The sequence below is a fragment of the Schistocerca nitens genome, chromosome 2 (genome assembly GCF_023898315.1).
Source record: "Schistocerca nitens isolate TAMUIC-IGC-003100 chromosome 2, iqSchNite1.1, whole genome shotgun sequence".
Taxonomy (NCBI): domain Eukaryota; kingdom Metazoa; phylum Arthropoda; class Insecta; order Orthoptera; family Acrididae; genus Schistocerca; species Schistocerca nitens.
In genome coordinates, this window is record NC_064615.1 from 810,184,394 (window position 1) to 810,201,896 (window position 17,503).

At 46.8% G+C, this 17,503-nt stretch overlaps 1 protein-coding gene across 1 annotated transcript in view; it reads left to right on the forward strand.

The window, feature by feature from the left end:
* The first annotated feature begins 1,013 nt into the window (after positions 1-1,013).
* Positions 1,014-17,503, forward strand: part of LOC126235349 (kelch-like protein 10) — a 66,797-nt gene continuing 50,307 nt past the window's right edge. The window contains exons 1-3 of the mRNA XM_049944071.1: positions 1,014-1,303; positions 6,032-6,283; positions 14,206-14,485. Of these exons, the coding sequence (XP_049800028.1) occupies positions 1,014-1,303; positions 6,032-6,283; positions 14,206-14,485 (822 nt within the window). The remainder of the gene's footprint in view (positions 1,304-6,031; positions 6,284-14,205; positions 14,486-17,503) is intronic.

Genomic DNA, 17,503 nt, shown 5'->3' on the forward strand with positions numbered 1-17,503 from the left:
CGAGTGGTTCTAGGCGCTTCAGCCCGGAACCGCACTTCTGCCACGGTCGCAAGTTCGAATCCTGCCTCGAGCATGGATGTGTGTGATGTCCTTAGGTTAGTTAGGTTTAAGTAGTTCTAAGTCTAGGGGACTATTGACCTCAGATGTTAAGTCCCATAGTGCTTAGAGCCATTTGAACCATTCAGGCGTTACTTCTCACCACGGACAATGCAGTAGCTGATGGCCTTCACTTAACGACCGAGAGTAACGGGCGTTTGCGTAGAGTTGTCAGTGCCAACAGACAAGACTGCTTGAAATAACCACAGAAATCAATATGGGACGTCCGCAGAACGTATCCGTTAGAACAGCGCGGCGAAATTTTGCCTGCAACGCCTATTCGTGACCACATCAGTTGGACCCTAAGTGGCTGCAAACTCTCCGCCTCGTCAGATTAGTCCGATTTCAGTTGGTAAGAGCTGATGGCACGGTTCGAGTGTGGCGCAACCCCACGATGCCATGGATCCAGGATCTCAACAAGGCAATGTGCGAGCTGGTGGTGGCTCCTTAATAGTGTGGGCTGTGTTTACATGGAACGGACTGGTTCCTCTGATCCAACAGGACCGACCTCTGAGTGGAAATGGTTATGTTCTGCTACTTGGAGCCGATTTGCAGCCATTCACGGGTTTCACGTTCCCAAACAAGATGGAATTTTTATGGAAGACAAGGCGCTGTGTCACCACACGACAGTTGTTTCAGACTGATTTGAAGAAAATTGTGAACAATTCGAGAGAATGATTAGGCCGCCCAGATCATCCGACATGAATCGCATAGAACATTTATAGGACGTAATGGAGAGGTCAGTTCGTGCACAAAATCCTGCACCGGAAACGCTTTCACAATTACGTACAGCTTAGGGGCAGCATGGCTCACTATTTCTGCATGGGACTTCCAGAGACTTGTTAGGTCCATAGCACGTCGAGTTGTTGCACTACGCCGGGCAAAAGGAGGTCCGGCACGGTATTAGGAGGTATCCCATGACTTTTGTCACATCAGTGAACAGAACATGTGTGGAGTTGAGACAAAAGTTGACGCGGCTGCTGAGGTTTTTACCGAAGTTTGGACGCGAACATCAGCAGGAACTCGAGCCAGAGGAGCGCGGACGGCTGCTGAGGACGGGGCCGCACTTGTTGAACGCCAGGCGGGCGCTCGCGCTGTCCGATCTGTACCGGCGGCAGCTGCTGTGCGACGCCGTCGTCCGACTCGCTGACGGCGGATTCTTCTTGGTGCATCGCGTCGTCCTCTCTACCTGCAGCATGTACTTCAGGTGCGTACCTACAACAGTGCACACTTTAAGAAATAGGGGCTGAATATACACTACTGGCCATTAAAATTGCTACACCACGAAGATGACGTGCTACAGACGCGAAATTTAACCGACAGGAAGAAAATGCCGTGATATGCAAATCATTAGCTTTTCAGAGCATTCACACAAGGTTGGCGTCGGTGGCGACACCTACAACGTGCTGACATGACGAAAGTTTCCAACCGATTTCTCATACACAAACAGCAGTTGACCGGCGTTGTCTGATGAAACGTTGTTGTGATGTTTCGTGTAAGGATGAGAAATGCGCACCATCACCTTTCGGACTTTGATAAAGGTCGGATTGTAGCCTATCGCGATTGCGGTTCATCGTATCGCGACATTGCTACTCGCGTTGGTCGAGTTCCAATGACTGTTAGCAGAATAAGGAATCGGTGGGTTCAGGAGGGTAATACGGAACGCCGTGCTGGATCCCAACGGCCTCGTATCACTAGCAGTCGAGATGACAGGCATCTTATCCGCATGGCTGTAACGGATCGTGCAGCCACGTCTCGATCCCTGAGTCAAAAGATGGGGACGTTTGCAAGACATAACCATCTGCACGAACAGTTCGACGACGTTTGCAGCAGCATGGACTATCAGCTCGGAGACCGTGGCTGCGGTTACCCTTGACGCTGCATCACAGACAGGAGCGCCTGCGATGGTGTACTCAACGACGAACCCACCGAGAGAGGTGGCGCAGTGGATAGACACTGGACTCGCATTCGGGACGACGACGGTTCAATCCCGCGTCCGGCCATCCTGATTTCCCTAAATCACTCCAGGCAAATGCCGGGATGGTTCCTCTGAAAGGGCACGGCCGACTTCCTTCCCCATCCTTCCCTAATCCGATGAGACCGATGACCTCGCTGTCTGGTCTCCTTCCCCAAAAACAACAACAACGACGAACCTGGGTGCACGAATGGCAAAACGTCATTTTTTCGGATGACTCCAGGTTCTGTTTACAGCATCATGATGGTCACGTCCGTGTTTGGCGACATCGCGGTGAACGCACATTGGAAGCGTGTATTCGTCATCGCCATACTGGCATATCACCCGGCGTGATGGTATGGGTTGCCATTGGTTACACGTCTTGGTCACCTCTTGTTCGCATTAACGGCACTTTGAACAGTGGACGCTGCATTTCAGATGTGTTACGACCCGTGGCTCTACCCTTCATTCGATCCCTGCGACACCATACATTTCAGCAGGATAATGCACGACCGCATGTTGCAGGTCCTGTACGGGCCTTTCTGGATACAGAAAATGTTCGACTGCTGCTCTGGCCAGCACATTCTCCAGATCTCTCTCCAATTAAAAACGTCTGGTCAATGGTGGCCGAGCAACTGGCTCGTCACAATACGCCAGTCACTACTCTTGATGACCGAGCGAGGTGGCGCAGTGGTTAGACACTGGACTCGCATTCGGGAGGACGACGGTTCAATCCCGCGTCCGGCCATCCAGATTTAGGTTTTCCGTGATTTCCCTAAATCACTCCAGGCAAATGCCGGGATGGTGCCTCTGAAAGGGCACGGCCGACTTCCTTCCCCATCCTTCCCTAATCCGATGAGACCGATGACCACGCTGTCTGGTCTCCTCCCCCAAACCAACCAACCAACTACTCTTGATGAACTGTGGTATCGTGTTGAAGCTGCATGGGCAGCTGTACCTGTGCACGCCATCCTAGCTCTGTTTGACTCAATGCTCTGGAGTATCAAGGCCGTTATTACGGCCAGAGGTGGTTGTTCTGGGTACTGATTTCTCAAGATCTACGCACCCAAATTGCGTGAAAATGTAATCACATGTCAGTTCTGGTATAATATATTTGTCCAATGAATACCCGTTTATCATCTGCATTTCTGGTGGGTGCAGCAATTTTAATGGCCAGTAGTGTACGTACCTTGTAAAGAAATGGAGCAAATAACTAAAAAGTCAACCAGTCAGTTTGGTGTCATGTGTTTCGGTCGCGACGAAAATAGGCGTGAGGGGTGGATGCCAGAGAGGAAAGCAGCCGGCCTGGCTTGGCGAAGATTCGGAGAAAAACAATAGACTTTGGATGTGTCGGAATGTGACACGGCGGGTTTTGACGACAGGGTGGCACCAGGCTAAAATCTTGTTGGCCACCTGCAGTACAGAGGCTTGGTCCTTCAAGCCACACACACACACACACACACACACACACACACACACACACACATATACTCTTGTTGGCACAGAAAATTCAATAGAAATATCGGGCTGTTGTTCTTACAGTTCCATAGAAGTGTTAAAGTGCACCTGCCAACTACTGTCTCGATATTTTTTAAGTAAGAAAATGAAAACACAGAGTAATCGAACGGAATACAGCACCAATTATTCCACGATCACTACTACAGAACGCTAGTATTTCTTAATACATTCACCAGGGAGCAGCCGAATGAGGCTAGTCCATGGTGGAGGAAGACTAGTGGCGTCACAAAGTACAATCAAGTTCAACTTTTTTAAGTAATCAAACTGTCTTGTTTTAAACAGTCATCTTATTATCTTTATATAGATGTACACTACACTGCACTTTCACTTAAGGCTGAAGGACCTCTTATGGGAAAAGAATATTTAGGAGAGGGGAACTTTGGGTTTTCTGTTGGCTTGTAGGGCGCGATATAAGCAAAAGGGCTGCTCCTGGTTGTAATTGTAGAGATGAGGGAAGACAAATTTCTCAGTGTACTGTTACGCACACATTAGTCATGTCTTCTATGCGCCGGCATTCGGTTACAGTGCAATAGCTTCAATAGTAATCAGAAGTACGTGCTTAATTATGAATCGGTACGGGTTTTCGACACTGAACAGAAGCAAAGACCAATAATCGAGCGTCAAAGGTAGGCAGTTTAGAAGTTTGGCCTGATGACATCATCTGCTCCCTATTGCAGCTTTTCTTTGGATGTGTAATTTGTGCTTCATACATGAGAGGGGCACTGGGCTTTTCACGGCAGTCAGCAGTTTACCTCCCGAAGACCTTATTGTGAGAGGTTCATTTTATTTTAAATTGTAATTTAGATTCCCCACGGCAAACTGGAGCAATCATAGTCATAATAGGAAGGTAATAATTTTGTTGTTTAGACAATACAGTTCTATGGTTTGCAAATTGTTGTTGTTGCTGTGAGATAATGGTCGGTGGAGATGACTGTGAGCGCCCATGTTCACGACGGAGATGAAAAGATGATTGCTATAATGGAGCAATTAAAAATCCGTACCAGGAAATTTTCTTTTTACTGAGCTTTATAGGAGGGTCGGAGGTAGAAGGAAGTGATGGATACACAGAGGTGATGCTAGGGCGCGACGTGGCTACTACCTGAGGCTGCTGAGAAGGGGATATGTCGGGATGAACTTCATGGTTGGGGAGCGGACAATGATTGAAAATCCGGAGAGGAAAGCCGGGATAAGACAAGGAAGAGCATATGAAGAGTGATAAAGGTGTAATGGTACAGCACGGTATCTGGATTGGTAATTAGAGGGTAGGGTATTGGAAGATGGAAGTTTCTTCTTCGGTTAATGTACGGCGTTCAAAGGTGCTCCAAGAAGAGAAGATGATATGGCAACTGGATGAGTTGGAGTAGGATTCGTGTTTGGAATGGTAAACGGATTTGGAATGCGAGGTAATGTGAATGTCCCTGAAGGATTTCAGGGGGTTCCTAAAACTTGCAACGGATGGAGCCGATAGATATTTTTCCTTACCGCTTTTTCATCCCCCTCATCCCATGTCGGCGGAGAGTGGTCTATTAGCGGTTCAGACCTGTCTCTCTTCAGCCAAAAGGTTTAAAATATACATATAGTGAAAGAACATAAAGGACGAGACATTTACATATGTTTTTAAAATTATCAAAAAACGAATTTCGTTTATGCTCCTAATATAAAATTTAACTGCTGACTTTATTAGTTTTTTTAAACGAAAAACTAAAAGGTGAAATAAAAATAATAAAAAGATTTTTAGAAGGAGTCGTAAATAGATTACGATCTTAAAATGAAGCATTGCACTTTCACTTAAAGTTAAAGGGCCTGTTATGGGGATCAATATTTAGAGGAGGGTATTCTGTTGGGTTATAGGGTGTGGATATAACCAGAGGGATCCGTCTGGTTGTAATTATAGAAGGGGATAGACGTTGTGGTGTATGCTGGGTAACAGAACGTGCGGGCAGGGCTGTAATATGATAAGGAAATAGACAGCGGATATAAAGGGGGAAGGAGAACTGATGTCAGATAGGACAGGTAGAGAAGAGCTACAGTTAACAGGATGGCTAAATACCGGCAGGGCGGTGGAAGGGGTGGGGGGGGGGGTATTTTGAGAGAGAACAAGGAGTGTTGGTAGCTGTTGGGTTAGTATGAGAGTGGCAGCGTACCAGGATTGCCCATTAGAGCGGAAAAAATAAACTTACAGCAGTCGAACTTGCAGCTAGTTTACGATGTGCTGAGGTATTCATTGTGAGAGGGGAGAGGTGGAAATTTCATGAGATGTCAAAGGATCCTATGTGTCGTTCAGGCGTTTGGAGGTATAGAACGTTTGTGGAGTGGATATCCGTGCAACATTGGCATAGGAGAGACTAGATGGGACAGGTGCGGAAAGCTCAAGATTAATAAGTGTGGCGATTGTACTCAAACTGTCGATCACCTGTACGTATGCCTGCCTAGCGTTTCCAACTGTGCGCCCCGCTGCCGCAGGACACTGTTCACCACAAAGCTACACACGGTCTGCAAGACGGACGTCCTGATCCCTGGTGTGACGACGGAGGAGATGAGGCTCATCTTGGACTACGCATACCTGCGCCCTCTGCCCCTGAACGAGGCGAACGTCTACCGCATGCTGGTCGTCGCCGACTACCTGTGCGTGACCGGCCTGCACGACCTCTGCACCGACTTGCTCATCAGCATGCTTTCTCCCAGTAACTGCATCCACATCATGCTCTTCGCTAGGTAATTTCAGCAGTAAGTCCTCTTGTTATAAGCACAACAGACAAAAAAAAAAAAAAAAGAAAAAAAAAACAATCGTAGTATGTAATACTCAAGGCAAATCAAGTAAAACTTGCACCGCAAATATTGCGGAAATGGAAAGTGCTGTTGATGTGCGGTTTTCACAGATTGGATTTGTAGTCAGGGGCTCGTATTGTTAACCAGTCAACAGATGGTAATAATGCTTAGAAAGTGTATTTTTGCGCAAACATGCGCTTTTTTAATGGAACAATGCCTTTTTACATTAACAAACTAAAAATGTGGTACATTACGATGTCAGCGGTATTTGCAGCGGAATTCTAGCGCGAGTGGTTTACGGGATATCGTATTTTGAAAAGTTCCCGACTGACACACTACCTGTGGTAGCGCACAGTAAGGAACAACCCAAGTGTATACACTAGTTATGCGGATTCTGACCAGTAACGAGACAATTGGCCATTACTGGTTGTGTTCAAAATGACCACCAGCAGCGGCAGTACACACTTCCAATCTGGTGTGGAACGACTGGTGCACACGTGCTGGAGCCGGCCGCAGTGACCGAGCAGTTCTAGGCGCTACAGTCTGGAACCGCGAGACCGCTACGGTCGCAGGTTCTAATCCTGCCTCGGGCATGGATGTGTGTGATGTCCTTAGGTTGGTTAGGTATAAGTAGTTCTAAGTTCTAGGGGACTGATGACCTCAGAAGTTAAGTCCAATAGTGCTCAGAACCATTTTTGAACATGTGCTGGCATTTCAGCGGAGATGTCCGAGCAGGCTGCAGTAATACGTCGTTGCATATCATCGGGTGTAGTTGGTATGTCCTTGTAGACCAGGGCTTCACAACATACGTGCTCGCGGAGCAAGCTGTGAGCAGCAAGGCGCGAGCACGGAGCAGCGCGAGCACGCTACCCCCACTACCGGACCAGAGCGGAGAGTGGGGAGAGTCACGTGGTACACACAACAGCTGCCGCCAGTCAATGTAAATCCGCGGCCTCCTGCAGGGATATCACTCACGAATTATTACTGCAACAAATGAAACAAATAAAGGAGAATGTACACTTGCCACATAATTTTATTAGCTTAGTGTATGCCTCTACATTCGTATTAATTTGTGAACTATTACACAATAAAAGGTGTCACTGAAGTGTGGGATTCTCGGTTACCTTGTACTTTTTGCCCTTTATAATTGCGTCTATGTTCGGAGTAATTGTTCTTGTGCATCGTAGGCGCAGCGTGCAGTTTAAATTTCGATCAGACAATGCGTTTCTCAGGCGCGTCTTGTTACATTTCATTGCAGAGAACAGTTGTTCACAAACATACGTGGAACCGAACATTGATATTATTGTAGCCGCCAGTTTGTGCAAACGAGGAAATGTATCCTGAGGGAACTGTCTGTAGAATTCCAAAATGTTTTTCTTGTTCTGAAATTTGTCTCTGTATTCTCTTTCACACTGCAGGTCAATAATTTATAGTTGCAGCTCAGGACGAATCTCTTCAATATTCGCTGAATATGGAGAGAACAGATCAAAATCACTGTCTAGTGCTGTCAGATCTTGAAAGCGTTGATCAAATTCTTCCTTAAGGGCAACTAAACTATGTTAATAACGTTCACAGTCTTTGTGAACATCTTGCATGGATGATAATTTAGGAAAATGAGCTATATTTCCTGTTTCCAGCTGACTCACCCAAAGTGTCAATTTCATTTTAAAAGCTCGTACTCGATCTATGAAATGAGTAATTAGCAGATCTTTACCTTGTAGTGAAATGTTCAAAGCATTCAGATGGCTAGTTAAATCTGATAAGAATGCGAGATCACATTTCCATGAAGGCTCTTTCAATTCAGGAACACACATGTTATTTATTTCCATGAACATATTTATCTCATCTAATAGGCAAAAAAATCGATTTAATAATTCGCCACGACTAAGCCAGCGGACCTCGCTGTAATAAGGCAGGCTACCACACTGACTTTCTACATCCTCAAGAAAGCTTTTAAATTGCCTGTGTTGTAGCCCATGCTTCCTTCTATAATTGGTTTTACGAACAACACCACTCATCACATTTTTTAGAGTGATACTCTTTGCACGTAAGTTTTCCTGGTGGATCACACAGTAAACGCCCCATATTTCGTTCGGAACGGTCAGTTTCTGCATTTTCTCCTTCAACAGCGCAAGGAAACCTGATTTTTTCCCTGTCATCGCTGGTGCACCGTCTGTAGACACTGAAACTAAAGAATTCCACGACAATCCTATATTTTCAACACTTTCTTCAATACTACTTAAAATACCTCCGGCTGTAGAGTTCTTCATGGCTACTACATCGAGGAGCTCCTCCCTCACATGAAGATCTCTTTTAATACCTCTAATAAATATGGCAAGCTGCGCTGTTCCAGTGATATCAACGCTTTCGTCCAGAGCTAGAGAATAAGCCATAAAATCTTTGCAGATATTTGCAAGCTGGCTCTGGACGTCGTCTGCCATGTCCTGTATGCGACGCATAATGGTCATGTTAGATAATGGCAGAATCCGAAACTGTTCAACTTGAGATGGACACAAATGTTCCGCTGCAACTACCAAACATTCTTTTATTAAATCGCCATCAGTGAAGGGGCGCAGGGATTTTGCTAAAAGGAAAGCAATTTTGTAACTCACTCTGAGAGCTGCCTCAGTTGATTTTTCTTCGTCGTCCAGATCTTTTTCGGATAGCTTTCTTTTAAGTTTAATAACTTCCTGTGCACGATCTGGTCCATCACATTTTCCACTTCCGTAGTCTTTCGCGTGGTACGACATATAATGTCGCTGCAAATTAAATTTCCTAAAAGAATTCTGCGTTTTGTGACATACTAAACATTTTGCAACACCATCTTTTTCTGTAAACAGATACAATTCCTCCCAACTGCGAAAGCATGGTTGGGGTTACACAACGGCGACTTGACATGATTCTTAACCAGCGAAGTGACTGTTAGAGCTGTCTTAGTACTTTAAACGTTACACAGTCGGCGTGATTTCAATAGGCAAGCTGCGGCCCTATTCAAACGTGCGCGCGCATTTCCCCTCCCTCCCCGCCCTCCCTGTTCCGCGACCATTCACCTGCTCGCGAGCACGTGCCTGAGCAGACGCGAGTACTCACGCTCAAAACCGGCCAGTTGTTAAGCCCTGTTGTAGACAGTGTCTTTCAGCTTTCCCCACAAAATACAGACTACAGGCTTAAAATTAGTGCGACTAGTAAGATAAGGTACAGGTCTTTTGAGTCCAGTCCAACGATTTAGACATAATTTGTGTAGATATGCTGTAGCACTTCATGCAGTATGAGCTGGACAGCCATTATGTTGGTACCACAGGTTTCTTCTAGTCTGCAGAGGAACGCGTTCTAGCATCCGTGGAAGATGGTCTTCAAATGGTTCAAATGGCGCTGAACACTATGGAGGTCATCAGTCCCCTAGAACTTAGAACTACTTAAACCTAGCTAACCTAAGGACATCATACACATCCATGTCCGAGGTAGGATTCGAACCTGCGACCGTAGCGGTCGCGAGGTTCCAGACTGAAGCTCCTAGAACCGCTCGACCACACCGGCCGGCCGAAGATGGTCTGTTAGGAGGCTGCGATACTTGTGCGCATTCAGTGCTCCATCTATGAAAATCGGGCCTGATAACTGATTTTTCACTATCCCACACCACACATTTACACTGCATGGACGCTGACGTTCCACCTGACGGAGCCACCGGCGATTGACAACAGACCAATAGTGCATGTTTCGGCAGTTTACCTGGCCATGATTGGTAAATGTGGCTTCATCACGAAACGAGATACATGATACGTCTGGAGTGTCTTGTCTTAATGACCATGTACAGAAGGTAACAGGATTCTCATAATCTTTTCCAGGCAGATCTCGATGGAGATAAATGTCATAGGGATAGAACCTAGGTCAATGGCGAGTGCGGAGGACACTTACGTGGCTCACACTTCCACGTGCGATTGTGCGGAACCTAAAGGGCGTATCAACTGCAACAGTAGCAAGAGCATTAAATTTCGTCCTCTTCTGTCATCACTTGTTTCCTTCTCTTACGTTGTCTAGGTGTTACGCTACCGCTTTGACGTAACTGGTTGAAGAGATTGATAAATAATTTCCGACATGGTTGACGCCTACTGGGGTATCACGACGCATATACCGTACAAGAACGAACTGCATTCTTCCTATACTCTCGATACACAATGAGCATGTTGGCTTTTTCTGCGGTGGTAAATCCCGTTGTCCACGCACGACCTACTGCTTGGACCGTCACACACTGCCTAGCAAGTTCCAATGCACTGAAGGAACAGGCAAGCACACTATAAGCAAAGACAACAACATCGCACATAGCAACTACGTAAGTTCAATAAAAAAGTGTCAGTGTAGAAGCTTTTCAAAATACGGTATCTCTTAAACGACTCGCACTAGAATCCTAAAACAGACACTACTGGCGTTCCAGTTTACCCTACTTTTGGTTTGTTAATGTCAGTAGACACTGCCCCATTAAAAAAATTGTATGTTTGCACAAGAAATACACTTCCTAAGTCTCATTACAATCTGTTTATCGGCTAACAAAATTCAAATGGTTCAAATGGCTCCGAGCACTATGGGACTTAACATCTGAAGTCATCAGTTCCCTAGAACTCAGAACTACTTAAACCAAACTAACCTAAGGACATCACACATATCCATGCCCGAGGCAGGATTCGAACCTGCGACCGTAGCGGTCGTGCGGTTCCAGACTGTAGTGCCTAGAACCGCTCGGCCACACCGGCCGGCTTATCGGCTAACAGTATGCGCACCTGACTACCAGTCCATTCTGTGAAAACTGCTCGTCAATAGCACTTTCCATTTCTACAATACTTACGGTTCAAATTTCAGGTGATTCACCCTGAATATCGCAGATGTACTAGTGCTTCAACGCAATTTCAAAGGTGTTTTAGCATATGAGTTACGCAGGATACAACTCATAAATACACACCACATTTCTGTTAAGTGGTGGAAGGGGGGGGGGGGTCATATGACCACCTGTTACCAATTCTCTACCATCTACAGTGCTCCAAATCGACCAGTGCGCTTCTTTAAGAGAGTGACTAATTTAAGACTTTGTCATGATAAGCTGCTCTGATAAATGAATGTGTGAAAAGTAGTCGGTGCTTGCGGTGGTTTTATCGGAAGTGCTCTGAATCATCATCCAGCTTGGCTATAGTTCTCAGCCATTTCTTCTAGACTCATTTATGCCTACGACGAACTGGTGCTCTGTTTCCTCATAGGAAAACAATAGGGAAATATCTGCTATCGTATAGATTAAAACTTTTGGACAATTGCTATGTATTATCTTCTGTAACAGCCTAGCCAAATGAGAAACATAACCTAGGTGTACACGATCACATTATCTGCTCGTAAAGCTGTGAGGCTTGGAATACTCCCCACTCTGTTTCTCGATATGGTGCATGCTAGCCAGTCATGGCAGCACGCCCGACGGCGAGTTGTGGGGTTATCAGCAATGAGCGGCATCATACAGAGGATAACGTAAATTTTGTGTATGCAGCCCTTTTTGGAAGTCACATGTTATTGTGAGGATGCTGGAAGCTACTACAGCTCCCTCACAGTTACTTTCTCCCAGTTTCTTGACATTTCCCTTCCGTGATCACAGTTTGTTAATTCCACTCGGGCATATAAGAGAATCACCCTAGGTGGTCTCCATAAGTTTCCAGGTCTCATATATCTCTGCGTAAAGAACAATGGGCTGCTTCCATAATTGGGCTTAAATTGCACCCCAAACCATTTAATGTTCTGTGATGTACACACACTAAAAACAATTTTGAAATAAACGAGAAATGAAGATGATGTCCCGACTGTCCTGGGCTCAATAAGGTCGCACGTTTCAGCAGATCTCAGGGAAGGATCATCTGCCATCTATGAGTGCATGGTTACCATGCCAAAGAGTTTATGAAGAGAGAATTATTTGCATGTCAAACCAGTAGCTACCGACCTACACTGGCGGTAATTAAAGTTGGAACACCATGAATACGGCATGCAACAAACGTTACGTTGGCGTGAAGTTTGGCACTTGCTTGGATATGCAAATGGTAAACATTTCACAGCACAGCAAAATGTAGGTGGGAATAATGCCACCTCGAGGGATCGGATAAAAATATGGAGACATCGAGAGAAATTCATGCTTGAGCAGTGTGCGCAGTTGTATTTGACGACGAACGGCACCAGTGGAATGCCCTCAATACGTTGCAAGCGTGACTCGTAGTCAGAACAGCGTTCTGTGTAGAAGTGAGTACATCATGTCGGAGATAAATGAACTCGAACGTGGGCAAGTTGTTGGTGCTCATGTGGTGGGCGCTTCATAAACCAAGCTAGTACAAGTGTTCGCTGTTTCAATATGCACCGTATCGAAGGTTTGTACCGCATATAGCGCAAAAAAATCATCCTCTAACCCACAACGCGGACGAAAGTGTGTGTTGAGTGGTCGTGATGGACGGTCACTGAAGAGGATTGTGACGCAAAAGAAGAGGACGACAGCTCCAAAATTCACTGAAGAACTGACTGTCGCACTCGTGAACCCTGTCAGCACCAAAACAACACGAAGGGAGCTCCAGCAGCAGAGAATTGCGGGGCGATTTCATATTCCTAAACCATTCCATCCGTGAGACTAATGTCCGTAACAGGAAAACGTGGTGCCGAAGCCATAAAAATTGAACTATGGAGCAGTGGAAGAAAGGCCTTTGGTCATATGAATCTTGTTTCACACTGAAACTTCCTGCCAGATTAAAACTGTGTGCCCGACCGAGACTCAAACTCGGGACCTTTGCCTTTCGCGGGCAAGTGCTCTACCATCTGAGCTACCGAAGCACGACTCACGCCCCGTCTTCACAGCTTTACTTCTGCCAATACCTCGCCTCCTACCTTCGAAACTTTACAGAAGCTCTCCTGCGAACCTTGCAGAACTAGCACTCCTGAAAGAAAGGATATAAGGACATTGCGGAGACAGGGCTGTGGCTAAGCCATGTCTCCGCAATATCCTTTCTTTTCAGGAGTGCTAGTTCTGCAAAGTTCGCAGGAGAGCTTCTTTAAAGTTTCGAAGGTAGGAGGCGAGGTACTGGTAGAAGTAAAGCTGTGAGGACGGGGCGTGAGTTGTGCTTGGGTAGCTCAGTTGGTAGAGCACTTGCCCGCGAAAGGCAAAGGTCCCGAATTCGAGTCTCGGTCCGGCACACAGTTTTAATCTGCCAGGAAGTTTCATATCAGCGCACACTCCGCTGCAGAGTGAAAATCTCATTTTGTTTCACACTGTTCCCAACTTCTGCCCGAGTTTGCTTTGTCAGGAAAACATGACACGGATTCGGTGGTGAATCGGGCAGCCATATCGTGGTATTCCATGAGGCCCACGGTTACTCTGCAACGTCACATCACTGCCAAGGATTATGAGACCATTTTCGATGATTAAGTCCATCCTATGGTACAATTTTTGTTCCCCAGTGGTGATGCTGTGTTCCCCGTTCATACAGATCGCATCGTCCATGACTGGTTTTGTGAGCACGAGTTGAACTATCGCAACGCCCCTGATCACCACAATCGCCGTATCTCAGTATTGTTGAGCGTTTGTGGTCTACTTTGGAGAGAATGGAGCGTGATCGCTACCCACCTCCATCATCGTGACCTGAATTTGCCACTTTTGTGTCGGAAGAATGGTGTAAGATTCCTTTGAAAACCATACGCGGCCTGTATTTATCCATTGCGAGACTATTGAAAGCTGTTTAGAACGCCTGCTGGTTTCCAGCACCGTTTAGTGTTCCCATATTTTTGTCCATCCCCTGTACATTCTGTCTGGTGCACAACGCATTATGCCACTCGCCGCTCCAGCCGACTGGTGACATGCGCAGACAGCCGTCGTGCATTCGGCTGGAGAAGGCGGCGCGGCGGTACGCGCTGCGGCACTTCCCGCGCGTCGAGATGGAGACGGACGCGCTTCTCTGCCTGCCCGCCGCCGAACTGGGCGCCCTGCTCAGCACGGACTGGCTCAACGCGCGCAGCGAGCAACTCGTCTGGTGCTGCGTGCTGCGCTGGACCGCCGTCAACCCAGCGGCGCGCATGCGCTACCTGCCTCTGCTCATGCGCTGTGTGCGCCTCGGCCTCCTCGACGTCCACTTCTTTCAGCGCAACGTGAGTCACCCTTCTCCTACATCTACACCAGAGATGTCGAACCTTTTTTTTTCACCTGGGACACACTGGGGAAAAAATCTATTTTTGGGCCGCACGTAATACAAGGTTATTCTAAATGATGGACCTACACTACTGGCCATTAAAATTGCTACAGCAAGAAGAAATGCAGATGATAAACGGGTATTCATTGGACATATATATTATACTAGAGCCGACTTGTGATTACATTTTCACGCAATTTGGGTGCGTAGATCCTGAGAAATCAGTACCCAGAACAACCACCTCTGGCCGTAATAACGGCCTTGATACTCCAGAGCATTGAGTCAAACAGAGCTAGAATGGCGTGCACAGGTACAGCTGTCCATGCAGCTTCAACACGATACCACAGTTCATCAGAAGTAGTGACTGGCGTATTGTGACGAGCCAGTTGCTCGGCCACCATTGACCAGATGTTTTTAATTGGTGAGAGATCTGGAGGATGTGCTGGCCAGGGCCGCAGTCGAACATTTTCTGTATCCACAAAGGCCTGCACAGGACCTGCAACATGCGGTCGTGCATTATCCTGCTGAAATGTAGGGTTTCGCAGGGATCGAATGAATGGTAGAGCCACAAGTCGTAACACATCTGAAATGTAACGTCCACTGTTCAAAGTGCCGTCAATGCGAACAAGAGGTGACCGAGACGTGTAACCAATGGCACCCCATACCATCACGCCGGGTGATACGCCAGCATGGCGATGACGAATACACGCTTCCAATGTGCGTTCACTGCGATGTCGCCAAACACGGTTGCGACCATCATGATGCTGTAAAGCCGGCCAGGGTGGCCGAGCGGTTCTAGGCGCTACAGTCTGGAACCGCGTGACCGCTACGGTCGCAGGTTCGAATCCTGCCTCGGGCACGGCTGTGTGTGATGTCCTTAGGTTAATTAGGTTTAAGTAGTTCTAAGTTCTAGGGGACTGATGACCTTAGTAATTAAGTCCCATAGTGCTCAGAGACATTTTTTGATGCTGTAAACAGAACCTGGATTCACCCGAAAAAATGACGTTTTGCCATTCGTGCACCGAGGTTCGTCGTTGAGTACAACATCGCAGGCGCTCCTGTCTGTGATGTAGCGTCAACGGTAACCACAGCCATGGTCTCCGAGCTGATAGTCCATGCTGCTGTAAAAGTCGTCGAACTGTTCGTACAGATGGTTGTTGTCTTGCAAACGTCCCCATCTGTTGACTCAGGGATCGAGACGTGGCTCACGATCCGTTACAACCATGCGGATAAGATACCTGTCATCTCGACTGCTAGGGATACGAGGCCGTTGGGATCCAGCACGGCGTTCCGTATTACCCTCCTGAACCCACCGATTCCATATTCTGCTAACAGTATTGGATCTCGACCAACGCGAGCAGCAATGTCGCGAAACGATAAACCGCAATCGCGATAGGCTACAATCCGACCTTTATCAAACTCGGAAACGTGATGGTACGCATTTCTCCTCCTTACACGAGGTTCAAAAATGGCTCTGAGCACTATGCGACTTAACTTCTGAGGTCATCAGTCGCCTAGAACTTAGAACTAATTAAACCTAACTAACCTAAGGACATCACACATAGCCATGCCCGAGGCAGGATTCGAACCTGCGACCGGATCGGTCGCTCGGTTCCAGACTGTAGCGGCTAGAACCGCACGGCCACTCCGGCCGGCCTTACACGAGGCATCACAACAACGTTTCACCAGACAACGCCGGTCAACTGCTGTCTGTGTATGAGAAATCAGTTGGAAACTTTCGTCATGTCAGCACGTTGTAGGTGTTGCTGTGGTGTCACCGCCAGACACCACACTTGTTAGGTGGTAGCTTAAATCGGCCGCGGTCCATTAGTACATGTCGGACCCGCGTGTCGCCACTGTCAGGATCGCAGACCGAGCGCCACCACAAGGCAGGTCTCGAGAGACGTACTAGCACTCGCCCCAGTTGTACGACGACGTTGCTAGCGACTACACTGACGAAGCCTTTCTCTCATTTGCCGAGAGACAGTTAGAATAGCCTTCAGCTAAGTTAATGGCTACGACCTAGCAAGGTGCCATTAACCATTTGTAACGTTGCATGTACCTCAAGATAGAGTCTCACTTGTATCATCCAGAATGCTGTATACCAACGGACGATATAAAAGTTAAGTGTTCTAGTAGCTACGTTCTGTTCTTTATCACATTCATTACGAATCTTGTTCCAGACTTAAAGCCAGACGGCGTGAGTTGACGCGTGCCCTTTCGGCTACTTCACTGTGGACTGGCTGCCTTAACAGTCCACTACAGTCGCTACCGGCGCCAATCTTGCGTGAATGCTCTGAAAAGCTAATCTTTTGCATATCACAGCATCTTCTTCCTGACTATTAAATTTCGTGTCTATAGCACGTCATCTTCGTGGTGTAGCAATTTTAATGGCCAGTTGTGTATTTTCAAACCTTCATATTTATTCAAGTGCAAATCCAAAATTAACAAGCTTTATACTAGTGAAAAGAGGAAGTTTCGAAGTTTTTTAATAACGTTTGACATCAATTTAATAAACTTAATAATTTTTAATTAATTATTTTTAATAATTATTTAATAACTAGAAATGTGATAAATTTTATAAATGTGGCCAACGTTGGCTGCACTGGAAACATAGACACGGTAGCCAAACTCGACCCACACACGCGAAAGTGTATCTGCTGCTACTGTGTGCACGGCAGCAGTGATCAGGTTCTGCAGATCGTTCAGAGTGGTTGGTACAGGTGGGACGTAAACAGCTTCCTTCATAAGAAATAGTCGCAAGGTGTGAGCTCAGGAGATCTCGGCGGCCAGAAATGCAGAGCCAGGTCCTCAACTCCCCTGCAACCGATCCAGCACTGAGGAATGGAGTCATTCAGAATGCCTTGTTCACCACGGTGCCAATGGGGCAGAGCTCCATCCTGTTGGAAAATGAAGTCCTGAGAATCTTCCATAACTTGAGGAAACAGACATTGTTCCAACATGTCCAGTTACGTGG